Source organism: Oncorhynchus masou, chromosome 23 (assembly GCF_036934945.1).
Source record: "Oncorhynchus masou masou isolate Uvic2021 chromosome 23, UVic_Omas_1.1, whole genome shotgun sequence".
Taxonomy (NCBI): Eukaryota; Metazoa; Chordata; class Actinopteri; order Salmoniformes; family Salmonidae; genus Oncorhynchus; species Oncorhynchus masou.
In genome coordinates, this window is record NC_088234.1 from 31,405,561 (window position 1) to 31,428,797 (window position 23,237).

Here is a 23,237-nt window from a genome sequence, read left to right on the forward strand (position 1 = left end):
CGCATCAAATAGTGTTATATGAAGTGTATCTTTTTTGACACACAAAGACCCTAACGGCATTCAATGTGCCTCACCCTTTCACCTCATAATTTCGCCTACTGTTCTAACTTGGTGGTGCACATGTAGCCTATAACCTGTTTTAGAGAAATTCAATTATTGAAGATTGTAAGAGCTTCCATTGTCTGTTTATATTCCCCCTTTATTTATCCTATGGTTCTGACGTGGTGTACAGGGAGAACACTGTAAGAACGGCCAATGTTCTGAATTCTGTCGCTGTACATTTCAAAAGTGCTGAACAAATAGTTATTTTCAGTTGAAGTCAGAAGTTTACATATACTTAGGTTGGAGTCATTAAAACTTGTTTTTCAACCACTCCACAAATGTCTTGTTAACAAACTATTATTTTGGCAAGTCGGTTAGAACATCTACTTTGTGCTTGACACAATACATTTTTCCAACAATTGTTTACAGACAGATTATTTAACTTATAATTTACTGTATCACAATTCCTGTGGGTCAGAAGTTTACATACACTAAGTTGACTGTGCCTTTAAACAGCTTGGAAAAGTCCAGAAAATTATGTCATGGCTTTAGAAGCTTCTGATAGGTTAATTGACATAATTTGAGTCAATTGAAGGTGTACCTGTGAATGTATTTCAAGGTCTACTATCAAACTCAGTGACTCTTTGCTTGAAAAAAAATCAAAAGAAATCAAAAGTCTGATTCATTCTTGGGAGCAATTTACAAACGCCTGAAGGTGCCACAAACAATTGTACGCAAGTATAAACACCATGGCAGCCGTCATACCGCTCAGGAAGGGGATGTGTTCTGTCTCTTTAGATGGATGTAGTTTGGTGCAAAAAGTGCAAATCAATCCCAGAACAACAGCAAAGGACCTTGTGAAGATGCTGGAGGAAACCGGTACAAACATATCTATATCCACAGTAAAACAAGTCCGATATCGACATAACCTGAAAGGCCGCTCAGCAAGGAAGAAGCCACTGCTCCAAAACCGCCATTAAAAAATGCCAGACTACGGATTGCAACTGCTGTCGTGGCAGAATCAGAATTATTTAGGTAACATTTATAAATAAAATGTTTTATTCATTTTATTTCATGCTTATGTGAGATGTCATTAGAATGTCTATTTTAGGATAATACTGTTGGCCAGTTGCAGTTATCTGTTCTCTGTCAGGGTTCAGTTACTTGGGCCGCAGAGAGGGGAGAGGTCAAGCTTGTCTTCATATGTAAACATATCTTTTAAACCATGTGAATGGATCGATTGAGGTGGAACCAATTATCTCTTGGCTCCACAATGTCTGTGTGCCAGTCACTGTGTCTTCGTGAGCTTGTCCAGAATGGGAGTGTCTAAAATGACAATTGATATATATCCTAATGTCTTGGTACTATGTTGTACCAAGAACGAGAAGTAGAACCTCGTTTTAGGAGAGCAAACTGAACGATAATTTATAGCTAATGTTGTCTGGCTATGGAATACTCCTCTCTCAAGTAAAGTCTTCCTTTGTAATGTTCCTAAGATCTGTTATTCGTCATGTGAGTTGAGATGGGTGTGTCTTGGCTATAAATGATACTAAGAACTGTTTTGTAAGGACTCTCAGAGAATTCATTTATAGACACTGAATTGATCTGAGAGTCACAGGGTTGTGATGGAGCTCATATAATTAAATATGGACTTTATGATAACTCTGACTTGTGTGTGGTTTGCTCTCATGATTTGGTAAATACAGGAAATTTCCACTACACTGCACATGGGGACAAAGATCGTACTTTTTTCTGGTCTGATGAAACAAAAATCGAACTGTTTGGCCATAATGACCATCGTTATTTATTGTTGGTTAAAGGGGAGGCTTGCAAGCCGAATAACACCATCCCAACCGTGAAGCACGGGCTGGCAGCATCATGTTGTGGGGGTGCTTTGCTGCAGGAGGGACTGGTGCACTTCACAAAATAGATGGCATCATGAGGAGGGACAATTATGTGGATATATTGAAGCAACATCTCAAGACATTAGTTAGGAAGTTAAAGCTTGGTCGCAAATGGGTCTTCCAAATGGACAATGACCCCAAGCATACTTCCAAAGTTGTGGAAAAATGCCTTAAGGGCCACAAAGTCAAGGTATTGGAGTGGCCATCACAAAGCCCTGACCTCAATCCCATTGAACATTTGTGGGCAGAAATGAAAAAGCGTGTGCGAGCAAGGAGGCCTACAAACCTGACTCAGTTACACCAGCTTTGTCAGGAGGAATGGGCTACCTGAAACGTTCGACCCAAGTTAAACAATTTAAAGGCAATGCTATCAAATACTAATTGAGTGCATGTAAACTTCTGACCCACTGGGAATGTGATAAAATAAATAAAAGCTGAAATAATTCTCTCTACTATTCTGACATTTCACATTCTTAAAATAAAGTGGTGAACCTAACTGACCTAAGACAGGGCATTTTTTTAATAAGGATTAAATATCAGTAATTGTTAAACTCAGTTTAAATGTATTTGGCTATGGTGTATGTAAACTTCCGACTTCAACTGTATCGTGGCTTGCTCACTAATGTCTTAATTGAAATTACGGATTGCCTCTTACCTGCTTGTTGTCCCCTTATGCCATAGTTTTGTACATCTCAATTATCAGTAGAAACCACATTTGTTTAAGCAAGTCAGCAATATCAGCTGTGTTTTTTTAAAGGCAGTAAATGAGGCTGAAGGTACTGTTTCAATGCCAGACAAGGCTCTGCTGAAAGCCAGGCGTAGCAGTGGTTGGGTGTTGGGACGACTGTTGGAACAGATTTATGTAGGTCCTAACAGTTTGTGGGCACCGTTTGTCACCGTTATAGTATAATTAATGTATTGTTTAGTGTTGTGTAGTGGCTTTGCTGGCATGCATCCCATATTTTTGTTGTTGCCCCACCAAGATTTACATGCTAAAATCGCCACTGATTACACGGTCATTTGACCATGACATCTGATCTTTAGGACCTATTTTAGTGGCATATAGTACCTTACCTAACCTTGCTTTAGAGAAAGGAATCTAGGCACAGCCAGACTATGCACAGCCAGTTTTGTCTGAAATATTTCAGCTGGTTGAAATAAATGTTTCAGACATCCAAGAGACACAGAGACTCAATACATTCGAAATAATCTTGTGTGGGCCTGGGAAAATGCAGGCTTCCTCACAACATTGTGCAGAATTCCGTGCCAAACTATGTTCAGATCAGTGCTGTAATTTATCACCCGGTAAACACATGGGAATACTATTTCAGCCCATAAAATAAGCAACTCTACTCCGCGCACATCTCGCGATAGGACGATGCTCCCTCCATGCTTGTCTATGGTGAGAGTTTTCCTGGTATCGCGTGATGTCTAAAGTTTCCCACGCCTGTTGTTGTGGCGTCTGCCCTTTTCTCTCACTCTCTCTAGCAACCTGCCGCCTCCCCCTCTTTTCTGTACTCCTCTCCCGCCCCGTTTCTCTCCGTCTCCCTAGTCCCTACATCGCCAGTCTGCTTCTGTTGTCTCGGCGGATTGTTGGTCTGGGGAGAAAGGATATCGCGAGTGTTGGAGTTTTGGTGAGAGTTTGTGGAAGATGGCGCCTGTTGTGACAGGGTAAGTCTGAGATTCAGGGCTGGTGGTTGTAGCTATTGGAGTTAAAGTGAATTTAAGTTTTTTTGAAAGATAATTGGTCGCTTCTGTTCGAGCATATATAGCCGAGCAAATGTGGATGTTTGTGGCCATTTGTTTTCAGTCTGGGAAAGCATTTTCTTTGTCTGAATGTATTGTGTGTTTTCCTTTGACTACTTCACTGTACTGACTGTTGCTGCACTGCCGTGCAGTGTTCTGGGGGTCGAGCTAGCTCGCTACTGCTAGCTTTCAGAGGTCCTTTTTCAACACCAGACAACGATACGAGTACAATCAGTATGGGCTGGGAAAAAATTAAACTGTCGTTTTTTTGTCTATGCTTAGGTCATATTATTCAACTACATATCCCATGATATGTATGTGTTCGCCTTATAACCATGTTGCAATGTAATCTACAGTTCCACAGTCTGAAACACGTTGTGGCTTCGCCTTTGTCAAGCAAGGCATCGTTCGATTACGTTCGACTCGTCTCTGTGGTGTTAGCTGGCTAACGTTAACTGACTGGATATTTCTCGCTTGATTGTTGGTTAATACACTTGCAGACGTCTGAGAACTGTAAACATATCTTTTGCCATGCGTAAATGTACTCATATAAAGTGGTGTTGACGAAACAGCCCCGAGCTTCTCTGTCTGTGTTGCAGACACATTATACTAAGGACATGTGATTTATCTAATTCTACCTGCTATAACCCTATAAAAACGATCTCAAAGTTATAAAAAAAGCATGACGTTGTGAGGATTTGTATACATGTCATTTTTGCTCTCTTATGTCTAAGCGTCAGATAAACGTCAGATAGCCAGCGCGAGCCACTGAAATCCAAAACGCTACAAAAATATACGTGAAATGAGATGCCTCTGTCCAAGGTTGATAAGCTACTTGGTGAAATAGAGATGGTTTAGCAAGTTACTGTTGATAATTCACTAGGTTGAAGCTACTCACAATTAATGAAAGACAATCCTAAAAAAGGCAGCCAACTAATCTGTTTAAATACCCTTTATTTTGCTGCTGGAGGCAACGAGCTAAATTATCCCTCAGACTTTCTATCTTCCTAAATATTCGTCAGTTCCATGGGCTTAGCCCAATTTCTTTGATTGTAGCTAATTGTGCAATTGGGAGATAAGAGACGTGTGGTAATTATTTGAAGAAGAGAAATATAGGCTAAATGAAGCCCATTTCATTTATCTGTCACTAGACTTTAGAATTGCCTGGGAAGTAGTAACGCCATCAAAGCTTGCCTAATGTCTACTATTCTATAGCCACATTTCCAAGTTTTCAATGCTCTTATGATGCAGTAAGTAGTATTGTTACTTTTATGTATTGTAAACTAGTAGCAGCATAGCATTTGCATTATCTATCCGGTCTATGGATATTTCTCCAATTCCCAAAACAGTCCTATAATTTCGATGGTGTGCGTGCACATTAGCCAAACACACATTTTTTGGGGGGTAATCTGGAGTCAGTAGTCACCACAGATAGCTCAGTGGGGGACAGACATTAGCTGGGCTTTTTGGAGGAGAAGTGCGTGTGGAGGGAGGGTGGGTGTCGAGGGTAGGTAATGTGTGTGCTCATTTGGGGATTTCCAGCAGACCTGAGCTGATTTCTGTTTGGAGAGAGAGGGCAGGTGGGTCGGGTCTGGGTGGCTGGCCACCTGTCCAGATGATATCTACCCGAGCTGTGTGCTTTTTCTTCTGCCAGGATAGAGGGAGGAGGGGGAGTGATACTAGCGGTTTAAACAGAATTAGAGTGCCATAAGGGATCTTTATTAGCATGTGGCCGGGCACGACCGCGTCAATTGCTGGAGGCTAGGGAGGGAGAGAGATAAAGAGAGGGGGAGAGGGAGCCCACATCCCAGCCGGCCTGTCCACAGCCCAGTGCCCCCACAACCCCACTCAGGGTCAGGTCTGACAGCCATGGCCCCCTCTGAGAGTTGGCTGGGAGTTGTGGTTGAGGCAGGGCGCACTGGTGCAGAGCTGAGAGGGCAGTACTCTGAACTTGGTAGTAGGGCACACCGTAGCATAACGTTTTGCAATGGGAAAGAAAAATCTGTGTTCCTATAGGACAAATTCAAGCAGTGTCTGTTTGAGTTAGTGAGCAATTATAAATGTGTAAAACATGAGCACATTCTAGAGGTTTGCTGAAAATGCTTGATAAGATTGACCGTCTGTCTCTGGCTTATGCTAAGATGGTTTGTATGTCTGAGCTCTTTCTTGCCCTTTCAGCTTAGTTTAGCCTAAATAGTGTCATGTGGCATTTTTACGTGATCTCTTGTTTTTGTAAGAGAAATAGTGGAGCATTTAGTCAATGGATGTCTCTTCAGTGCAAAAAAAAATCCCAAGGAAAAGGACCACAGTTTTTGTCTAACATAATAAATATAAAAAACAGCAGGAATTCATATTTGAGCTGTGTCACAGAGCAGTGATAAGACTAGCCAACCTGCAGCCTACCATATCTCCTCAACACAGCTCTCTGAATGTTAGAAAAACAGGAATGAGATAGTGTTGCTGTATAATCTTTCTTTCCCCCTCAGAAAGTGTGCCTGATACCAGTGAGCCTAGCAGCCCTAGCTGAAAGAAAACTACTGTTCACGGGTAGACAATCTGGGCATCACCTGGGATGATAAAAGCATGAATCACTTATTTCAACACAATGCTGCCTCTACATGGCCCCTGGGTAAAGCTATTGGATATAACAAAAAAAAGAAAACAAAATGTTATGCCCTCCCACTTTTACCCAAAGGTGTACAGCGGGACGACTCAGTCGAGACAGAGCCGGGCCTCTTTTCGTCCGTGTAATTACACCATTAAGCCTGCTTGTGAGGGACAGAGGCGTGTGAGCCGCTGTGCGTGTGTGTGTGTACCCTTGAGCACTTAACCATAATTGCGCCTGTAAGTTGCTCTAGATAAGAGTGTCTTCCAAATGCACGTACATTTACATTTTAGTCATTTAGTGTGTGTGAGTTCCCTGGAAACAGGAGTGTGTCAGGGCCAGGACGATACCAGTTTGGCGATACTCATTAGTATCGTGGCAAGGAAACAAAACAGCCTTAATGTTGGAAACAAACATGTTTTTAGTGCTGCATGATTAACTGAAATGTTGGTTATTTTTTAACCGACATCGGTTCAATTATTTGAAGTGCATTTTGTTTGTTTTTCTTCTTCTGTGAATGCAGTTTCGGTAGAGATAAATCAGATCAAGCCTGAACTGTGTGATGTCGTAGGGAGTTGTAGTTTCCAACAGGTGCAGAAAATGTGTTAATTAACTACAATGACCATAAACCATTTTGCACCTGTTTAAACTTGTGTGGAGCAAACATGGAGACTGAGAGATGAGAGAATGCATGATCGAGAGGGATAGAAAGCAGTTGCTTTGCAAGCCTGAAAATACATGAGCTAAGTGATTGATGTTTGATATTCAGCAGTTGTAAAAGTATGCCTACTAAAATTGTGATTTTTGTCAGACATAGGCAGCAGCTCTATAGAGATGAGCTGATGGCTTAGAATGAAATAATAGTCATCAAATAAAACACATTTTTAAAGTAAATGTGAATAAATGATAAGCTGTAATGGGCACACACTACCATCATTAGACTTGATTTTATTCTGTGTTACAGCGTTCAACCTCCGTAGTGCATTTAATGTATAAAAAAACGTATCTAAGAATTTTTAATTTTTTATCTAACTTAAACCAAACCGACCTAATTGTATTAGTCACATGCGCTGAATACAACAGGTGTAGTAGACCTTACAGTGAAATGCTTTTTTACGAGCCTCTAACCGACAGTGCAGTTTTGCTCAACACTATTATGTTATCATTCAACCCAGAATCACAAGCTATAGCACACAATATTTTACATACAGCAGGTTTTTAAAGAACCAAATAGTTTGGTCTGCTTTGAATTTTCATTTTTGCCATGATACCGATACCACAATATTTTTTCCATCACAGCCCTAGAGTTGTGTGTGTTTTCTGTGTGTAGAGGGGAAGCGGTCCCCAGGGTCCTCTTCTCCCTTCCCCCATTATGAGAGAGAGAGGAGCAGATGTGGAAGCAGTGACCTTTTTGGTGGCAGAGGGCTGGGGTAGAGTTAAAAGGGTCTGTCGATTTCATTCCTCCCCACACACACACACACTCCCCGCCTCACCTCCTCCTTGTACCTGAGCCGGGGCATTGACAGATAGGTTAATGAGGGAGGAGATACAAGCTCGTAAAACCCAGATATGTCTGTCACCTCAGGACCTGAGAGCTTTTGTGTTACTGAAGAGACGTGCCCCACATTCAGACACAGTAAAACATCTTCAAAGTCGGGGTAAGATTATTGAATATGGAAGCCAATGTAGAACGTGCAGTTTGCTTCACTTGTAGGGTTCACGCCGTCAAAGTTGATGGGTTGATTTGAAAAGGGGCTGTGACTTAATTTCAGTGCGATGTTCCCTGAAGCCTATTTGCCACCATGGACCAGTCAGGTTGTACTCAACTTGTTGGATGGCGTTGTGACATACTTCCCTACTACGCTACCTATTTTTAAAAATTCTTTATCTGACTGTCTCAACCTCGCTCTCTGAACTACAGTGGATGAAAAGGCAATTTTTTTTGTAATTTGGCTTGGCACTCCCCAGACTTGGTCCTCCGCCACATGCTAGTGGAAGAGGAAAGCCACGGAATATCACAATTTTACATAAGGGGTTTTCTTTATTGGTCATGTATTTTAATAAACTTTTCTAGTTGGCGGTGCATTTCCTAATTCCCAAAAGCCTGAGGGGGCCAGAGTTACAATGTTATTCCCTCACCGTCACCAGGCAATGATTGGATTCTTTATACGAAAGAGCCCCGTCTCTAAACCCAAGTGAGAACGCATTATTTGCTTCATGAGCTTGGAATGTATTCCAAATAACCTTTCACTTTATCTCTAGGGCTAAAACGTGTTATTATTGTTTCAAGAAGGATGAGACTGAAGAATTCTCGATGCAAATAAGCCAGTGTGGTTTTGAAAACACCATCACATCGAAGCCCAAGTTCCCTGTGTTGTTGTTGGCCTTGGCATTCAACTTTTCTTCTGGATCAGAAAAAGGGCTTAGGTGGTGAGCGTGGCAGGGAACGTGGTAATGGGCACGGCGGCCCGTCACCACGGCTGAATTTTAGAGACATTTTAGGAGGCCCCCGTCTGGGTGGTGTAGAGACATTTAAAAAATATTTATGCAAAGTTTTAAATCAAAATTCCTGCAATTCTACACATTTTGCCATTTCCAGCGACACTACATATTCTGCCATGGAGTTGAGAGAACATTTTGCCGTTTTAAAGTACATTTCCTGCAATTCTATGCTTTTTTTTTGACATCGCTAATGCTGTGCTCTTTTGCTCAAACATAATAACCAAGTCAATACTGCTAAATTCATTGGGTCCATCTTTCGAACATAAGCAACCATTTATATTTAAACAGGTTCTCCGGCACAAAATGCGTGTCAGCCAACTTCCACATGCCAGAACTCTAAATTGTAATTTGTCCCATCAGATAACATGGCATACGTTAGCCAAATGCTAACATCAACAGGTGGCATTGATTATATTCTGGCACATTTTTCCACAGCCTATCAAATATCTTAGACTATATATCCACCAACCATTGGCATTTCTAATGTTAGATAACATTTTCATGTTTTTGAATATATGACTATCTATTTTTTTGTTGATCTGTTTTACACACATCCATATGCTTTTATAGAAAAAAAATAAGAACTTCTAGTTTATCGTACGTCATAAAAAAATAAAATAAATGGATTTGTCAAACAGCAGTCAGGTAGGCTATCATCGCTTCAAGGTGGCACACTGCTGAAGCGGTTGACTCGAAATTGATGGTGCACTTTAACTGTGGGTTCGAGCCCCCCTCGCATCAAGCTTTTTTGTTGAGAAAAAAACTGTTCATTGCCTGTCCTTGATACTTGATTCAAAACGCATGTCTCGAAGTGGATGATTATAATAATGCATAGCCTATTAAACGTTGTAAGCCTGCATGTAAGTGTAGGCCTACATAAGAACATAGTAATAGAGTACCACAGTATGAGTCATTAATATCCATAAAACCTAGCGGTCAAAAAGGGAAATTCATTTTTAATGGTTAATCCAAACCTCATTCCAGGGTAAGCCTACACGAAATACAGCCCTTATCTTAAAATTCCCTATGGGAGAAATTAATGGTGGAAAAACGATTGGAACCATTTCCCTGTTTGACCGCTAGGTTTTATGGGTATTATGACACCCACCGTGGAGCTCTGTGACAGCCAAGTGTCTTCCTACAATAAGACTGTCAATTCCAGTCCTCCATACTTGTAATTAAACTTCTTTAAAATAACTGCTTTACTGTCATCTGTAGGGTGATAACAAGAGTGCAAACTATAATCCTACTCTACACTTTAATGCTCGTCCTCCTCAAGTAAAATAAAGGGAAAAGGGGATACCTTGTAAATGTGTCTTCCGCAGTTAACCCAATCCCTCTGAATCAGAGAGGTGTGGGGGCTGCCTTAATCGACATCCAAGTCATCGGTGAACAGTGGAAATAACACGCATGACTAAACAGATGGTTATAAAAAAAATCTAACTCTGTAGGCCTATGTTTATGTGTACACGTCTATGTAATATAGCCTATGCAATATGATTAATTGGCAATAGCAGTGAGTTGTTTGCAAGGCTGAAGAAAGTGTTATCTCCTTATTCATTTCATTCATAATCTTAATTTTCAAGATGTTGGCTGAAGGCGTCCCTTTTCAGCACACTAACACAATACATGTAATTTCACTTTTCAAAGGGGGGACTCTTGAGATTCGAACCCTTGCCACAATCTGCGACAATTATGTGCCACTAGGCATTTGCACAGAGCGCAATTTGACCAGTCAGTGAAATACATGTAATTGGCTGATATGCTATTGGCTGATATGATATTTGTGTAGGAGAAACTGTTTTTAAATTTAAATGGTTGCTTATGTTCGCAAGTATGGACCAACTGTCTAGCTTTTATTTTGGTGATATGTTAGTTCTCAAAGATGATATTATAAAAATATAAGTACAGTTGAAGTCGGAAGTTTACATACACTTAGGTTGGAGTAATTAAACTCGTTTTTCAACCACTCCACAAATTTCTTGTTAACAAACTATAATTTTTGCAAGTCGATTACTACATATACATTGTGCATGACACAAGTCATTTTCCAACAATTGTTTACAGACAGATTATTTATCTTATTATTCACTGTATCACAATTCCAGCGGGTCAAAAGTTTACATGCATTAACGTTGACTGGCTTTAAACAGCTTGGAAAATTGCAGAAAAGTATGTCATGGCTTCAGAAGCTTCTGATAGGCTAATTGACATCATTTGAGTCAATTAAAGGTGTACCTGTGGATGTATTTCAAGGCCTACCTTCAAACTCAGTACCTCTTTGCTTGGCATCATGGGAAAATCAAAAGAAATAAGCCAAGACCTCAAAAAAAAATTATAGACCTCCACAAGTCTGGTTCATCCTTGGGAGCAATTTCCAAATGCCTGAAGGTACCAAGTTCATCTGTACGCAAGTATAAACACCATGAGACCACGCAGCCGTCATACCGCTCAGGAAGGAGACGTTTCTGTCTCCTAGAGATGAACGTACTTTGGTGCAAAAAGTGCAAAACAATCCCAGAATAACAGCAAAGGACCCTGTAAAGATTCTGGAGGAAACGGGTACAAACGTATCTATATCCACAGTAAAACAAGTCCTATATCGACATAACCTGAAAGGCCGCTCAGCAAGGAAGAAAACCGGCATAAAAAAATCCAGACTACGGTTTGCAACTGCACATGGGGACAAAGATCGTACTTTTGGAGAAATGTCCTCTGGTCTGATGAAACGAAAATAGAACTGTTTGGCCATAATGACCATCGCTCTGTTTTGGAGGAAAAAGGGGGAAGCTTGCAAGCCGAAGAACACCATCTCAACCGTGAAGCACAAGGGTGGAAGCATCATGTTGTGGGGGTGCTTTGGTGAAGGAGGGACTAGTGCACTTCACAAAATAGATGGTGTCATGAGGAGGGAAATTTATGTGGATATATTGAAGCAACATCTCAAGACATCAGTCAGGAAGTTAAAGCTTGGCCGCGAATGGGTCTTCCAAATGGACAATGACCCCCAAGCATGCTTCCAAAGTTGTGGCAAAATTGCTTGAGGACAACAAAGTCAAGGTATTGGAGTGGCCATCACAAAGCCCTGACCTCAATTCTATAGGAAATGTGTGGGCAGAACTGAAAGAGCGTGTGTGAGCAAGGAGGCCTACAAACCTGACTCAGTTACACCAGCTCTGTCAGGAGGAATGGGTCAAAATTCCCCTAACTTATTGTGGGAATCTTGTGGAAGGCTACCTGAAATGTTTGACCCAAGTTAACTAATTTAAAGGCAATGCTACTAAATACTAATTGAGTGTATGTAAACTTCTGCCACTGGGAATGTGATGAAATAAATAAAAACTGAAAGAAATCAGTCTCTACTATTATTCTGACATTTCACATTCTTAAAATAGTGGTGATCCTAACTGACCTAAGACGGAATTTTTACTATGATTAAATGTCCGGAATTGTGAAAAACAGATTTTTTAAATGTACTTGGCTAAGGTGTATGTAAACTTCCGACTTCAACTGTAGGTCAATTATCTTTTCTTCATACTTTTTTTGTCTGGTTTTAGTCGTTTTTAAGTTTACACTGAACGCATTTTTACAACCCCAAAAATGGCCTACCAAGGAGTTCAATGGCAGACAAATCCCTTGCATTGATAATCTACTCTCCAAGAGCGAGGGAAAGGGAGAGCACAGAAAGTACTGTTTTGCAGTGCCCTCTCTCTCTCCTCTTAGCCTAGCGAGTTTCCTCCACCCTCCCCTCCTGGTCCTGTTGCTGTTGGGATCAATTATAGCATTGCCAAGGGAACCAGACGTGTTTCTACCGGCGTCGGCGTTTTCCGACCCACCGTCACGTTTCAGGATGTTTCATTCAGAAAACACGTGGTGATCCCCTGTCTGTCTGCATGCTTGGTTTAATTTAACTTCTTCTCCAACCATCCCAGAATCATGCCATGTTTTGCAATCTTTTACAGCACATAGCGAGAGAAAAACAGGGTTGAATTCAACGTGAATGATATTGACTTTTTTTTTTTGCTCTTTGCTCCAGTGTGTTTCTTGTGAAAAGAGTGGGGGCAGGAATCCCCAGGATGAGAAAAGTGGATTTGTTTTTTTGGACAAATATTATTTTAATAGGGGGAAAAGAGTTCTGCCATGTGCTGGTTTATGAGACATTAATAATTGCTTGAAGCTACCAAGAGACCCTAGCAGGAGAGTGTCTGTTTAGAAAGAAATGCTTCGTTCTCTGATGCTTTTGTCCCCGGATAAAAGGCTTCTTGTTTTTGTTTGTATGTGTTCTTTTTGGACCTCAATGGATTTTAGATTGTGATTGATGTTTAATAACCACCAGTTTGTCAAAAGTCTGCGTCTTCTCGGACTGCTGTTTTTGAATCTGAAGAGAAGGCATCTTTTAGCCTTTGGGAGTTGGTTTCCTTTCCTAGGTGTTAGAGTTCACATTAGGGTTGGTTGGGATAGGAGCGTTGTATGCCAGCAGCATACCAGCCTGCATCCCACTGCTGGCTTGCCTCTGAAGCTAAGCAGGGTTGGTCATGGTCGGTCCCTTGATGGGAGACCAGATGTTGCTAGAATTGGTTTTGGAGGGCCAGTAGGAGGCACTCTTTCCTCTGGTCTAATTATATATTTTTTTGAATGCCCCAGGGCAGTGAATGGGACAATTTCCCTGTGTAGGGTGACTTCTTTCTGATGGGAAGTTAAACGGGTTTTCTGACTCTGTGGTCACTAAAAACGGGGAAAGCCCCATCATCATCATCATGCTCGCCCATCTGAAGAACAAGGAGTGGCAATTGGCAAGACATCACCTCCTAGTGACAGATGAACCATATCAGAGACACATTGGTATAGACTACACCATGCCATCATTATACAAACCATGATATGATGCTAGTACTGCCACAAAATCAGCAAGACAATTTTGATGTCTGCAACACAACCGTGGCTAGGAGGAGATTGAGAACCTGCTACTACAGCCACCTAGTTAACAATTCTCTTTCACTAGTCCTGCTTTTCACATTCACTGCTCCCTCTGTCACCCTTTTCTGTCTGAGAAGCTAATATTAGACTGTGGCATCATGGTGAGTGGCAAGGGCCAGACGCACGCACAGACAGACACACACATTGTGTTACCCCAAGGGCTCGTGTGTGTGTGTGTGTGTGTGTGTGTGTGTGTGTGTGTGTGTGTGAGAGAGAGTTGGAGCCCCTTGGAGTCAGAGATGGCACCAGCAACATACAGAGTTGATCTTTAGAAAGCAGGGTCCCTCACCTTATTTTCCAGTTAACAACACCACATCAGTCCAGACTAAAGAAGAAAGACCGAGACTTGATAAAGGGGAACTGGGTAGCAAGAACGAAACCTTATTATTTTTCCTCCTGCCATGACAATAACAACAATGAAACCAGACAGTGGGCCGGAGGTGACAAACTCAGTGCCAGGCGCCGCATCGCTAACATACACACAGCAGCCTGCAGATAAACACACATGTGGGCTAAAGGTTGCTAAGGTTTCTCATAATTTCTGACTTCTCTCTCTCTTGTACTTCTGTTTCTGTCACACAGACACACACACAGACTTGTACAGCTAACCTTGTGGGGGAACAGAATTCAGTGCCATTCAAAATCCTATTTTTCCTATCCCCTAACCTGTACTTTAACCCTAACCTTAACCCAAGAACCTAACCCTACCTCTTAATGTAATTCTAACCTTAACCCTAAACCCCCTAGAAATAGCATTTGACCTCGTGGGGACCAATAAAATGTCCCCAGTTGGTAAAATGTTTGTTTAATATTCTTGTGGGGACTTCTGGTCGTACTCATTCTAGGGTTTTTGATGATAGCTTTGTACACTCTTGGCATTCTCTCAACCAGCTTCATGAGGTAGTGCCCTGGAATTCATTTAAATTAACAGGTGTGTCTTTTTAAAAGTTTGTTTGTGGAATTTCTTTCCTTCTTATTGTGTTTTAGCCAAACAGTTGTGTTGTGACAAGGTAGTGGTGCTACACAGAAGATGGCCCTATTTGGTAGAATACCAAGTCCATATTATGGCAAGAACAGCTCAAATAATCAGAGACTTTGGCTTCTGGGTTAAGCGGGCAGTGTGGCTTGGCTGGGTCGTGTTTCGTGGGGACGCACGGCTTTCGACCTTCGCCTCTCCCGAGTCCTTACGGGAGTTGCAGTGATGGGGCAAGACTGTAACTACCAATTGGATACCATGAAATTGGAGAGAAAAAGGGGTAAAAAAATAAATATTTTGATTTTTATATATACAGTTGATGTTGAGATGTGTCTGTCACTTGAACTCTGTGAAACCTTTATTTGGGCTGCAATATCTGAGGCTGGTAACTCATATGAGTTACCAGCCTCAGATATTGCAGCCCAAATAAAGGTTTCACAGAGTTCAAGTGACAGACACATCTCAACATCAACTGTTCAGAGGAGACTGCGTAAATCAGGCCTTCATGGTCGAATTGCTGCAAAGAAACCACTACCAAAGGACAACAATAATAAGAAGAGACTTGCTTGGACCAAGAAACACGAGCAACCAACATTAGACCGGTTGAACTCTGTCCTTTTGGTCTGATGAGCCAAAATTTGAGATGTCTGGTTCCATCCGGCGTGTCTTTGTGAGTCGCTGATTAGGTGAACGGATGATCACCGCATATGTGGTTCCCACCGTGAAGCATGGAGGAGGAGGTGTGATGGTGTGGGGTTGTTTTGCTGGTGATACGGTCTGTGATTTATTTAGAATGGGAACTCCTTCAAGACTGTTGGAAAAGCATTCCAGGTGACGATGGTTGAGAGAATGCCAAGAGTGTGCAAAGCTGTCAATCAAGGCAAAGAGTGGCTACTTTGAGGAATCTACACTCTATTTTGACTTGTTTAACATTTTCTTTGGTTACTACTTGACTTCTTATGTGTTATTTCATAGTTTACAATGTAGAAAATAGTAAAAATAAAGACCTTTGAATGAGTAGGTGTGTCCAAACCTTTGACTTGTACTGTACACATATTTCACAGATGTTATTGCGGGTGTAGTGAAATGTTTGTGTTCCTTCTCCAACAGTGCAGTAATATCTAACAAGACACATACCTCTCAAAGTAAAATAATGGAATTAAGAAATATATAAACATTAGGATGAGCAATGTCAGAGTGGTATTGACTAGAATACAGTATATACATATGAAATGAGTAAAGCTGTATGGAAAACTAAATGTTTTCAACTGAAATGTGTCTTCAGCATTTAACCCAAACCCCTTCTGAATCAGAGAGGTGCTGGGGGGCTGCCTTAATCAACATCCACGTCTTCGGCGCCTGGTAACCTTCCGGTTACTGGCCCAACGCTCTAACCACTAGGCACCTGCCGCCCACTGTAAACATTATTAAAGTGACCAGTGTTCCATTATTAAAGTGACTTGTGATTCCATGTCTATGTACATAGGGCAGCAGCCTCTAAGGTGCAGGGTTGGGTAACCAGATGGTAGCCGGCTAGTGACAGTGACTAAGTTCAATGGTGCATCTGTACAAATTTGTGAGCGTCTCCTGAGGTTGAAGAGATGCTGTTGCGCATTCTTCACCACAATGTCTGAGTGGGTGGACTATTTCAGATTGGCAGTGATGTGTAAGCCGATGTGGATTGGGGCGTGCTCCCTCTGCTGTCTCCTGAAGTCCACGATCAGCAGTGGTTAGTTGAGGTTATTAATGATCAGAGGGTTGCTCTTTGCTGGTCTGGTTCAGACCATAACTTTCAATTGGTTCACTGAATACTTGACTATCTTTTACATAGGAACATGGCTGATTTAATTATGATGATTCACATCAGTCCCACAATCTAAAACAGTCACTGCCAGGGTCCTAAAGGGGTTCGTTGGGATTGGAGTGTTGTTCTATACACTCTGACCCCCGTTTCCCTTTATCCCCCCTTTTCTCTCCTTTTGTCATTGATTCATCAGAGATGGAGAGCAAAAGAGGGGAATGGCGATAGAAAGAGAGAAGGTCATTGAGATTGCAGGGAAAAGCAGAACATCAACTATTTGCTCTATGGATGACCCTACTCTCTCTTTCTCTCTTCCTGACAGCTACCACTGAGCAGAGCACTTCTGTCACACAACCCAAACTGTTAAAGAGGCCCATTTTAGTTGTGTGTATGTGTGTGCGCACGGGTTGAGTTTGTCATTGCACGTACGTCCCAGAAAGGGAAGTGACTCAAGTGAAGGCGGTGGACAATGATGATAGACAATGATGGACAGGATGAGTGAGATGGAGAGAGAGAGAAATAGTCTCTCTTTGAGAAATGACATGCGTACTCTGCTACTCTGTTTATTGTAGCCCTGTAACCTACATTTGTATACATTTCACAAGGACAACTTCCAAGTATTCTGTGGTTCTCATCCTACTAGCTGGTAGGCCCTAGTATTGTTTAGGGTAGTGCACAGCTACTAGAGCTAGTTGAAGTGGTAGAATATAAACCCAGTGAGGAGTCCACTCATGAGGATGAGTCACACATGGCCTTAACACAAATACACAGGCCGCAGCACTGATTCAGACCAGTGCCCGACATATGGGACAGAAAACATATGGGAAAAATCCTCTCTCCATTTTCCTAACCAAGAGCCCCCATAGTCCACCCATGGACACTGACTTGGCGGCAACTGCCGCAGTTCAGGATAAAATATTATCAGAGAATCCTCTTCAGAGACCTTGCCACTTCACTCTGAATAGATTGTCTAAACTTTCCTACTTTATACTCTCAGACATCAGTCTCCAGCCCACTCTGTCTGGGAGCGTGTCTGCAAGGATGATGCATTTTATAAAAAGAAAGAATATAAAAAGGGGAGAAACAAAGCGATGTGATTCAGAGATGGGACCCCAGTAGAGTAGGGAGCATCGCAGCGTGGTGAGGCTGTGTTTGCAGCTCAAGCGTGACTGAGTGTGTCTCCACTTCCAGAGAAACACACATGCAGAGATTCAGATATGTACACAACAGGGTTTCCGTTAAGAAAATGTGGCGTCGGACGGCAGCGTTTTAATAAGAAATTTACCGGACCCATGTGCATTGGGTGCGTAACCTGATTAGGGCTTCCACCCAGGGTGCTCAGAATGACAGAAATCACATTTTAGATTATGGTAATTCATGTTAACAGAACAATGCAGTGGTGTGCGTCCTTCTTACCGAATTCTTATGCGCACTTTGAAGATGGTAAAATAACCATCCACATATACTTTTCCTCAGCCGACAAGACGAGTAACAAACAGCAAAATCACTCGACCGTGTCAGTCAACTTTCCCCCATAGTAGAAAAGTTCTATTGGTCAGCTTGTTGTTCTGTGCGAGAAATAAATAGCCTATTCCAAACAGACTCTGTGACAGTTTTGGAAGATGGATCTCAAATTCATATAACCAGTAGGGCTACATCAAAATATCCTTTAAAAAGCATTGAGATAAGAATGTTTAGCTTAAAATGTTGAAAAACGATTATTTCTTCATTTATAAGTGCAAAAATGCACACACGACAATACTATGCACAAATGTTCCATCCATAATGCAATTAGCGGGGAAAAACTGTTGTCAAAAGCGCACAGTGCATGGGAGTGGTTTCATGTGACAGAAATGAAAATATCCATTGGATATTTTGAAAGATCTGAGATCTAAACATGCATGGGTTACTAATATGATAGGGATTGTTCCTTTCGCTACTGGACAACAACAGGTTTTCAAATAAAGTTTTTGAACATGAAAGAAATGGGCTACATGTGTCAATGGCCTATGGAAGTCTTTATAAAATATTTGCCTCCATGTTGATAGAAATGGATGTTTGTTTCACACAATTAAGTGTATGTTTTCAAAGTGCATACTGCCTCCAGCTCACATTGCAAAATGGTGTGTGATGCACTGAAGCCTGCTTACTGTTACCGTGACACATGAATGGCGAATGGGAAGCGCGCTTCAATTACCAGTTGAGAAATAAAAATTGACTGCAGGAATGTCCACCAGAGCTGTTGTTAGAGAAATTAACATTACATTCTCTATCATAAGCTGCCACCATTTTACAGAGTTTGGCAGTACGTCTAACCGGCTTCACAATCGCAGACCACGTGTAACCACGGCAGCCCAGGACCTCCACATCCAGCTTCTTCAGTTATGGGATCATCTGAAAACAGCCATCTGGACAGCTGATAAAACTGAAGAGTATTTCTGTCTGTAGTAAAGCCCTTCTGTGAGGAAAAACTCATTCTGATTGGCTGGGCCTGGCTCTCCAGTGGGTGGGCCTGGCTCCCAAGTGGGTGGGCATATGCCCTCTCAGGCCCACCCATGGTTGCGCTCCTGCCCAGTCAAGTGAAGTCCATAGATTAGGGCCTCTATTTATTTTGATTGACTAATTTCCCTATATGAACTGTAAATCAGTAAAATTGTTGAAATTGCTGCATTCATATTTTTGTTTTGTATAGTAGGTCTTTTTAAACGTGGCCATCAAATGTTTTTAACGCGATTGCATTCATAATTGTTGCGCAATGATTGGGTTTATAAACACAATGCCCCATAATGTCAAAGTGGAACTGTGTTTTTCATTTTTTCTTCTTCAAATTAATTAAAAATGAAAAGCTGAATTTCGACCCCTTTTTTTGTTATGGCAAGCCTAAATAAGTTCAGGAGTAAAAATGTCACAAAAGTGGCCTGATTTTTGAATGACTACAATTATGTTAGGTCAGTACAAAGTCACAAAAACAGCCATTTTCCAGCCAAAGAGAGGAGTCGCAGAAAGAGAGAAAATGAATCACTAACCTTTTGATGATCTTCAGATGGCACTCATAGGACTTCATGTTACACAATACATGTATGTTTTGTTCGATAAAGTTCAAAAACACGCCAATGTAAACAAAGATTATGTTTTGCCTCCAAAACATCTGGTGAAAGTGCAGAGAGCTTCATCAATTTACAGAAATACTCATCATAAATGTTGATGAAAATACAACTGTTATGCATGGAATTAAAGATATACTCCTCCTTAACTTCTCTAGGGTAGGGGGCAGCATTCGGAATTTTGGATGAAAAGCATGCCCAAATTAAACGGCCTGCTTATCGGGCCCAGAAGATATGATATGCATAGAACTGGTAGATTTGGATAGAAAACACTAAAGTTTCCAAAACTGTTAAACTAGTGTCTGTGAGTATAACAGAGGTGAAAACCTGAGAAAAATCCATTCAGGAATTAGTTTTTTTGGGGGTTTTTCATGTGCAATCCCGAGAGAGTGCATTTCTTGTTTACCTTTTATATTGACGACGTTATTGTCCAGTTTAAATATTATAGATAATGTAGGCTAAAAACAACCTGAGGATTGAATATAAACATTGTTTGACATGTTTCTATGAACTTTACGGATACAATTAGGATTTTTTGTCTGCCTATTTTGACTGCGTTTGAGCCTGTGGATTCCTGAAGAAAACGCTTGAACAAAACTGAGATTTTTGGATATAAAGAGACTTTATCGAACAAAAGGAACATTTATTGAGTAAATGAATGTCTTCTGAGTGCACCCATATGAAGATCATCAAAGGTAAGGGATTAATTTGATCTCTATTTCTGAGTTTTGTAACTCTTCTGCTTTGCTGGTTACTGTTTGTAATGATTTGTCTACTGGGCTATGTTCTCAAATAATCGTAAGGTATGCTTTCGCCTTAAAGCGTTAAAAAAATCTGACACCGTGGTTGGATTCACAAGAAGTTCATCTTTAAGCCTATATGAAATATGTTTTGTTTTCAGAATTTTTATAATGAGTATTTCTTATAATGAGTATTTCTGTATTTGAATTTGACACTCTGCAATCTCACTGGATGTGGGCCAGCTAGCGTCCCACATACCCGAGAGAGGTTAATGCAACCGCTTTTGTCAGATTTCAAAAAAGCTTTACGGAAAAAGCACACCATGGAATAATCTGAGTACAGCATTCAGAGACATAAACAAGCAATACAGATACCCTCCATGTTGTCAAAAATAGTCAGAAATAGCATTATAAATATTCACTTATCTTTGATGATCTTCATCAGAATGCACTCCCAGGAATCCCAGTTCCACAATCAATGTTAGTTTTGTTCGATAAAGTCCATCATTTATGTCCAAATACCTCCTTTTTGTTCACGCATTTAGTACAGTAATCCAAATTCGCAGGCACTAGGTCCAGACAGTCAAAGTTATATTGCAGTTCGTAGAAACATGTCAAACAATGTATATAATCAGTCTTTAGGATGTTTTTGTCATAAATCTTCAATAATGTTTCAACCGGATAATTAATTTTGTCATAAGCTCCGTTCCCTTTCATTTTTAACTCTCACGGGCGCGCGCCTGACTGAGCACATGGCCTTCTGGCAGACCCGTGACTCAAATCAGCTCTCATTCTCTCCCACTTCACAGTAGAAGCCTGAAACAAGGTTCTAAAGACTGTTGACATCTAGTGGAAGCCTTAGGAAGTGCAATATGACCTCACAGACACTGTATATTGGATAGGCAAAGACTTGAAAACCTACGAACCTCAGATTTCCCACTTCCGGGTTGGATTTTTTTTCTCAGGTCTTTGACTGCCATATGAGTTCTGTTATACGCACAGACATCATTCAAACAGTTTTAGAAACTTCAGAGTGTTTTACAGCCCAACACCGTGCAGGATGTTTGGCATTTGCCAGAGAACACCAAGATTGGCAAATTCGCCACTGGCGCCCTGTGCTCTTCACAGATGAAAGCAGGTTCACACCGAGCACATGTGACAGACGTGACAGTCTGGAGACGCCGTGGAGAACGTTCTGCTGCCTGCAACATCCTCCGGCATGACCGGTTTGGCGGTGGGTCAGTCATGGTGTGGGGTGGCATTTCTTTGGGTGGCCTCCATGTGCTCACCAGAGGTAGCCTGACTGCTATTAGGTACCGAGATGAGATCCTCAGACCCCTTGTGAGACCATATGCTGGTGTGGTTGGCCCCGGGTTCCTCATAATGCAAGACAATGCTAGACCTCATGTGGCTGGTTGTGTCAGCAGTTCCTGCAAGAGGAAGGCATTGATGCTATGGACTGGCCCGCCCGTTCCCCAGACCTGAATCCAATTGAGCACATCTGGGACCTCGAGTCTCGCTCTATCCACCAATGCCACGTTGCACCACAGACTGTCCAGGAGTTGGCGGATGCTTTAGTCCAGGTCTGGGAGGAGATCCCTCAGGAGACCATCTGCCACCTTATCAGGAGCATGTCCAGGCGTTGTAGGGAGCTCATACAGGCACATGGAGGCCACACACACTTCTGAGCCTCATTTTGACTTGTTTTAAGGACATTACATCAAAGTTGGATCAGCCTGTAGTGTGGTTTTCCACTTTAATTTTGAGTGAGACTCCAAATCCAGACCTCAATGGGTTGATAAATTTGATTTCCATTGATAATTTTTGTGTGATTTTGTTGTCAGCACATTCAACTATGTAAAGAAAAAAGTAATTAATAAAAATATTTCATTCATTCAGATCTAGGATGTGTTATTTTAGTGTTCCCTTTTATTTTTTTGAGCCGTGTATTATTCAAAAATATGTCCATTATATTTTCTGCATACTTTGTCTTGTTTAATCTGGAAGCGTTTTTCCATCCCGATTTTTATTATATTCATAAAACATTTTTTTTACTAAAAATATACAGTTTGGCCTTCAGCGACCCCAAAAAACGCTTAGGTGACCCGCCCAAGGATTTCATTGGCTGAAAAATCCCTGAAGTCCCTCAGTCGAGCAGTGCATTTCAAACACAGATTCAACCACAAAGACCCTCAAGATTTTCCAATGACTCGCAAAGAAGGGAACCTATTGGTATATGAGTAAAAATAAAAAGCAGACATTGACTATCTCTTTGAACATGGTTAAGTTATTAAATACACTTTGGATGGTGTATCAATACACCAAGAAATATACTTTTTGTTCTGAATAGAAAGTGTTACTGAGTACTACGCTCCATATTTTCAAGCATAGTGGTAGCTGCATCATGTAATGGGTATGCTTGTAATCGTTAAGGACTGGGGAGTTTTCAGGTTAACAAAAATAAACGGAATGGAATTTTAGCACAGACAAAATTCTAGAGGAAAACCTGGTTCAGTCTGCTTTCCAACAGACACTGGGAGATGAGTTGCTTTCCAAGAAGACGAGTTACGAGTGGACGAGTTATAGTTTTGACTTAAATCTGCTTGAAAATCTATTGCAAGACTTAAATGGTTCTCTAGCAATGATCATCAACCAATTTGATAGAACTTGTTGTACAATTCATGTGTGCAAAGCTCTTAGAGACTTACCCAGAAAGACTGACAGCTGTAATCGCTGCTGAAGGTGATTCTAGCGTGTATTGAACATATTACATTTTCAATACGTTTGCAACAATGTCAAAAACATGTTTTCACTTTATTATGAGATATTGTGTGTGGAAT

The 23,237-nt window shown here is 41.2% G+C and overlaps 1 protein-coding gene across 1 annotated transcript in view; it reads left to right on the top strand.

The window, feature by feature from the left end:
• Positions 1–3,428: 3,428 nt before the first annotated feature.
• Positions 3,429–23,237, top strand: part of LOC135510743 (recombining binding protein suppressor of hairless) — an 87,018-nt gene continuing 67,209 nt past the window's right edge. Inside the window, exon 1 of the mRNA XM_064931910.1 lies at positions 3,429–3,617. Coding sequence (XP_064787982.1) covers positions 3,598–3,617 — 20 coding nt within the window. The 5' untranslated portion in view covers positions 3,429–3,597. The remainder of the gene's footprint in view (positions 3,618–23,237) is intronic.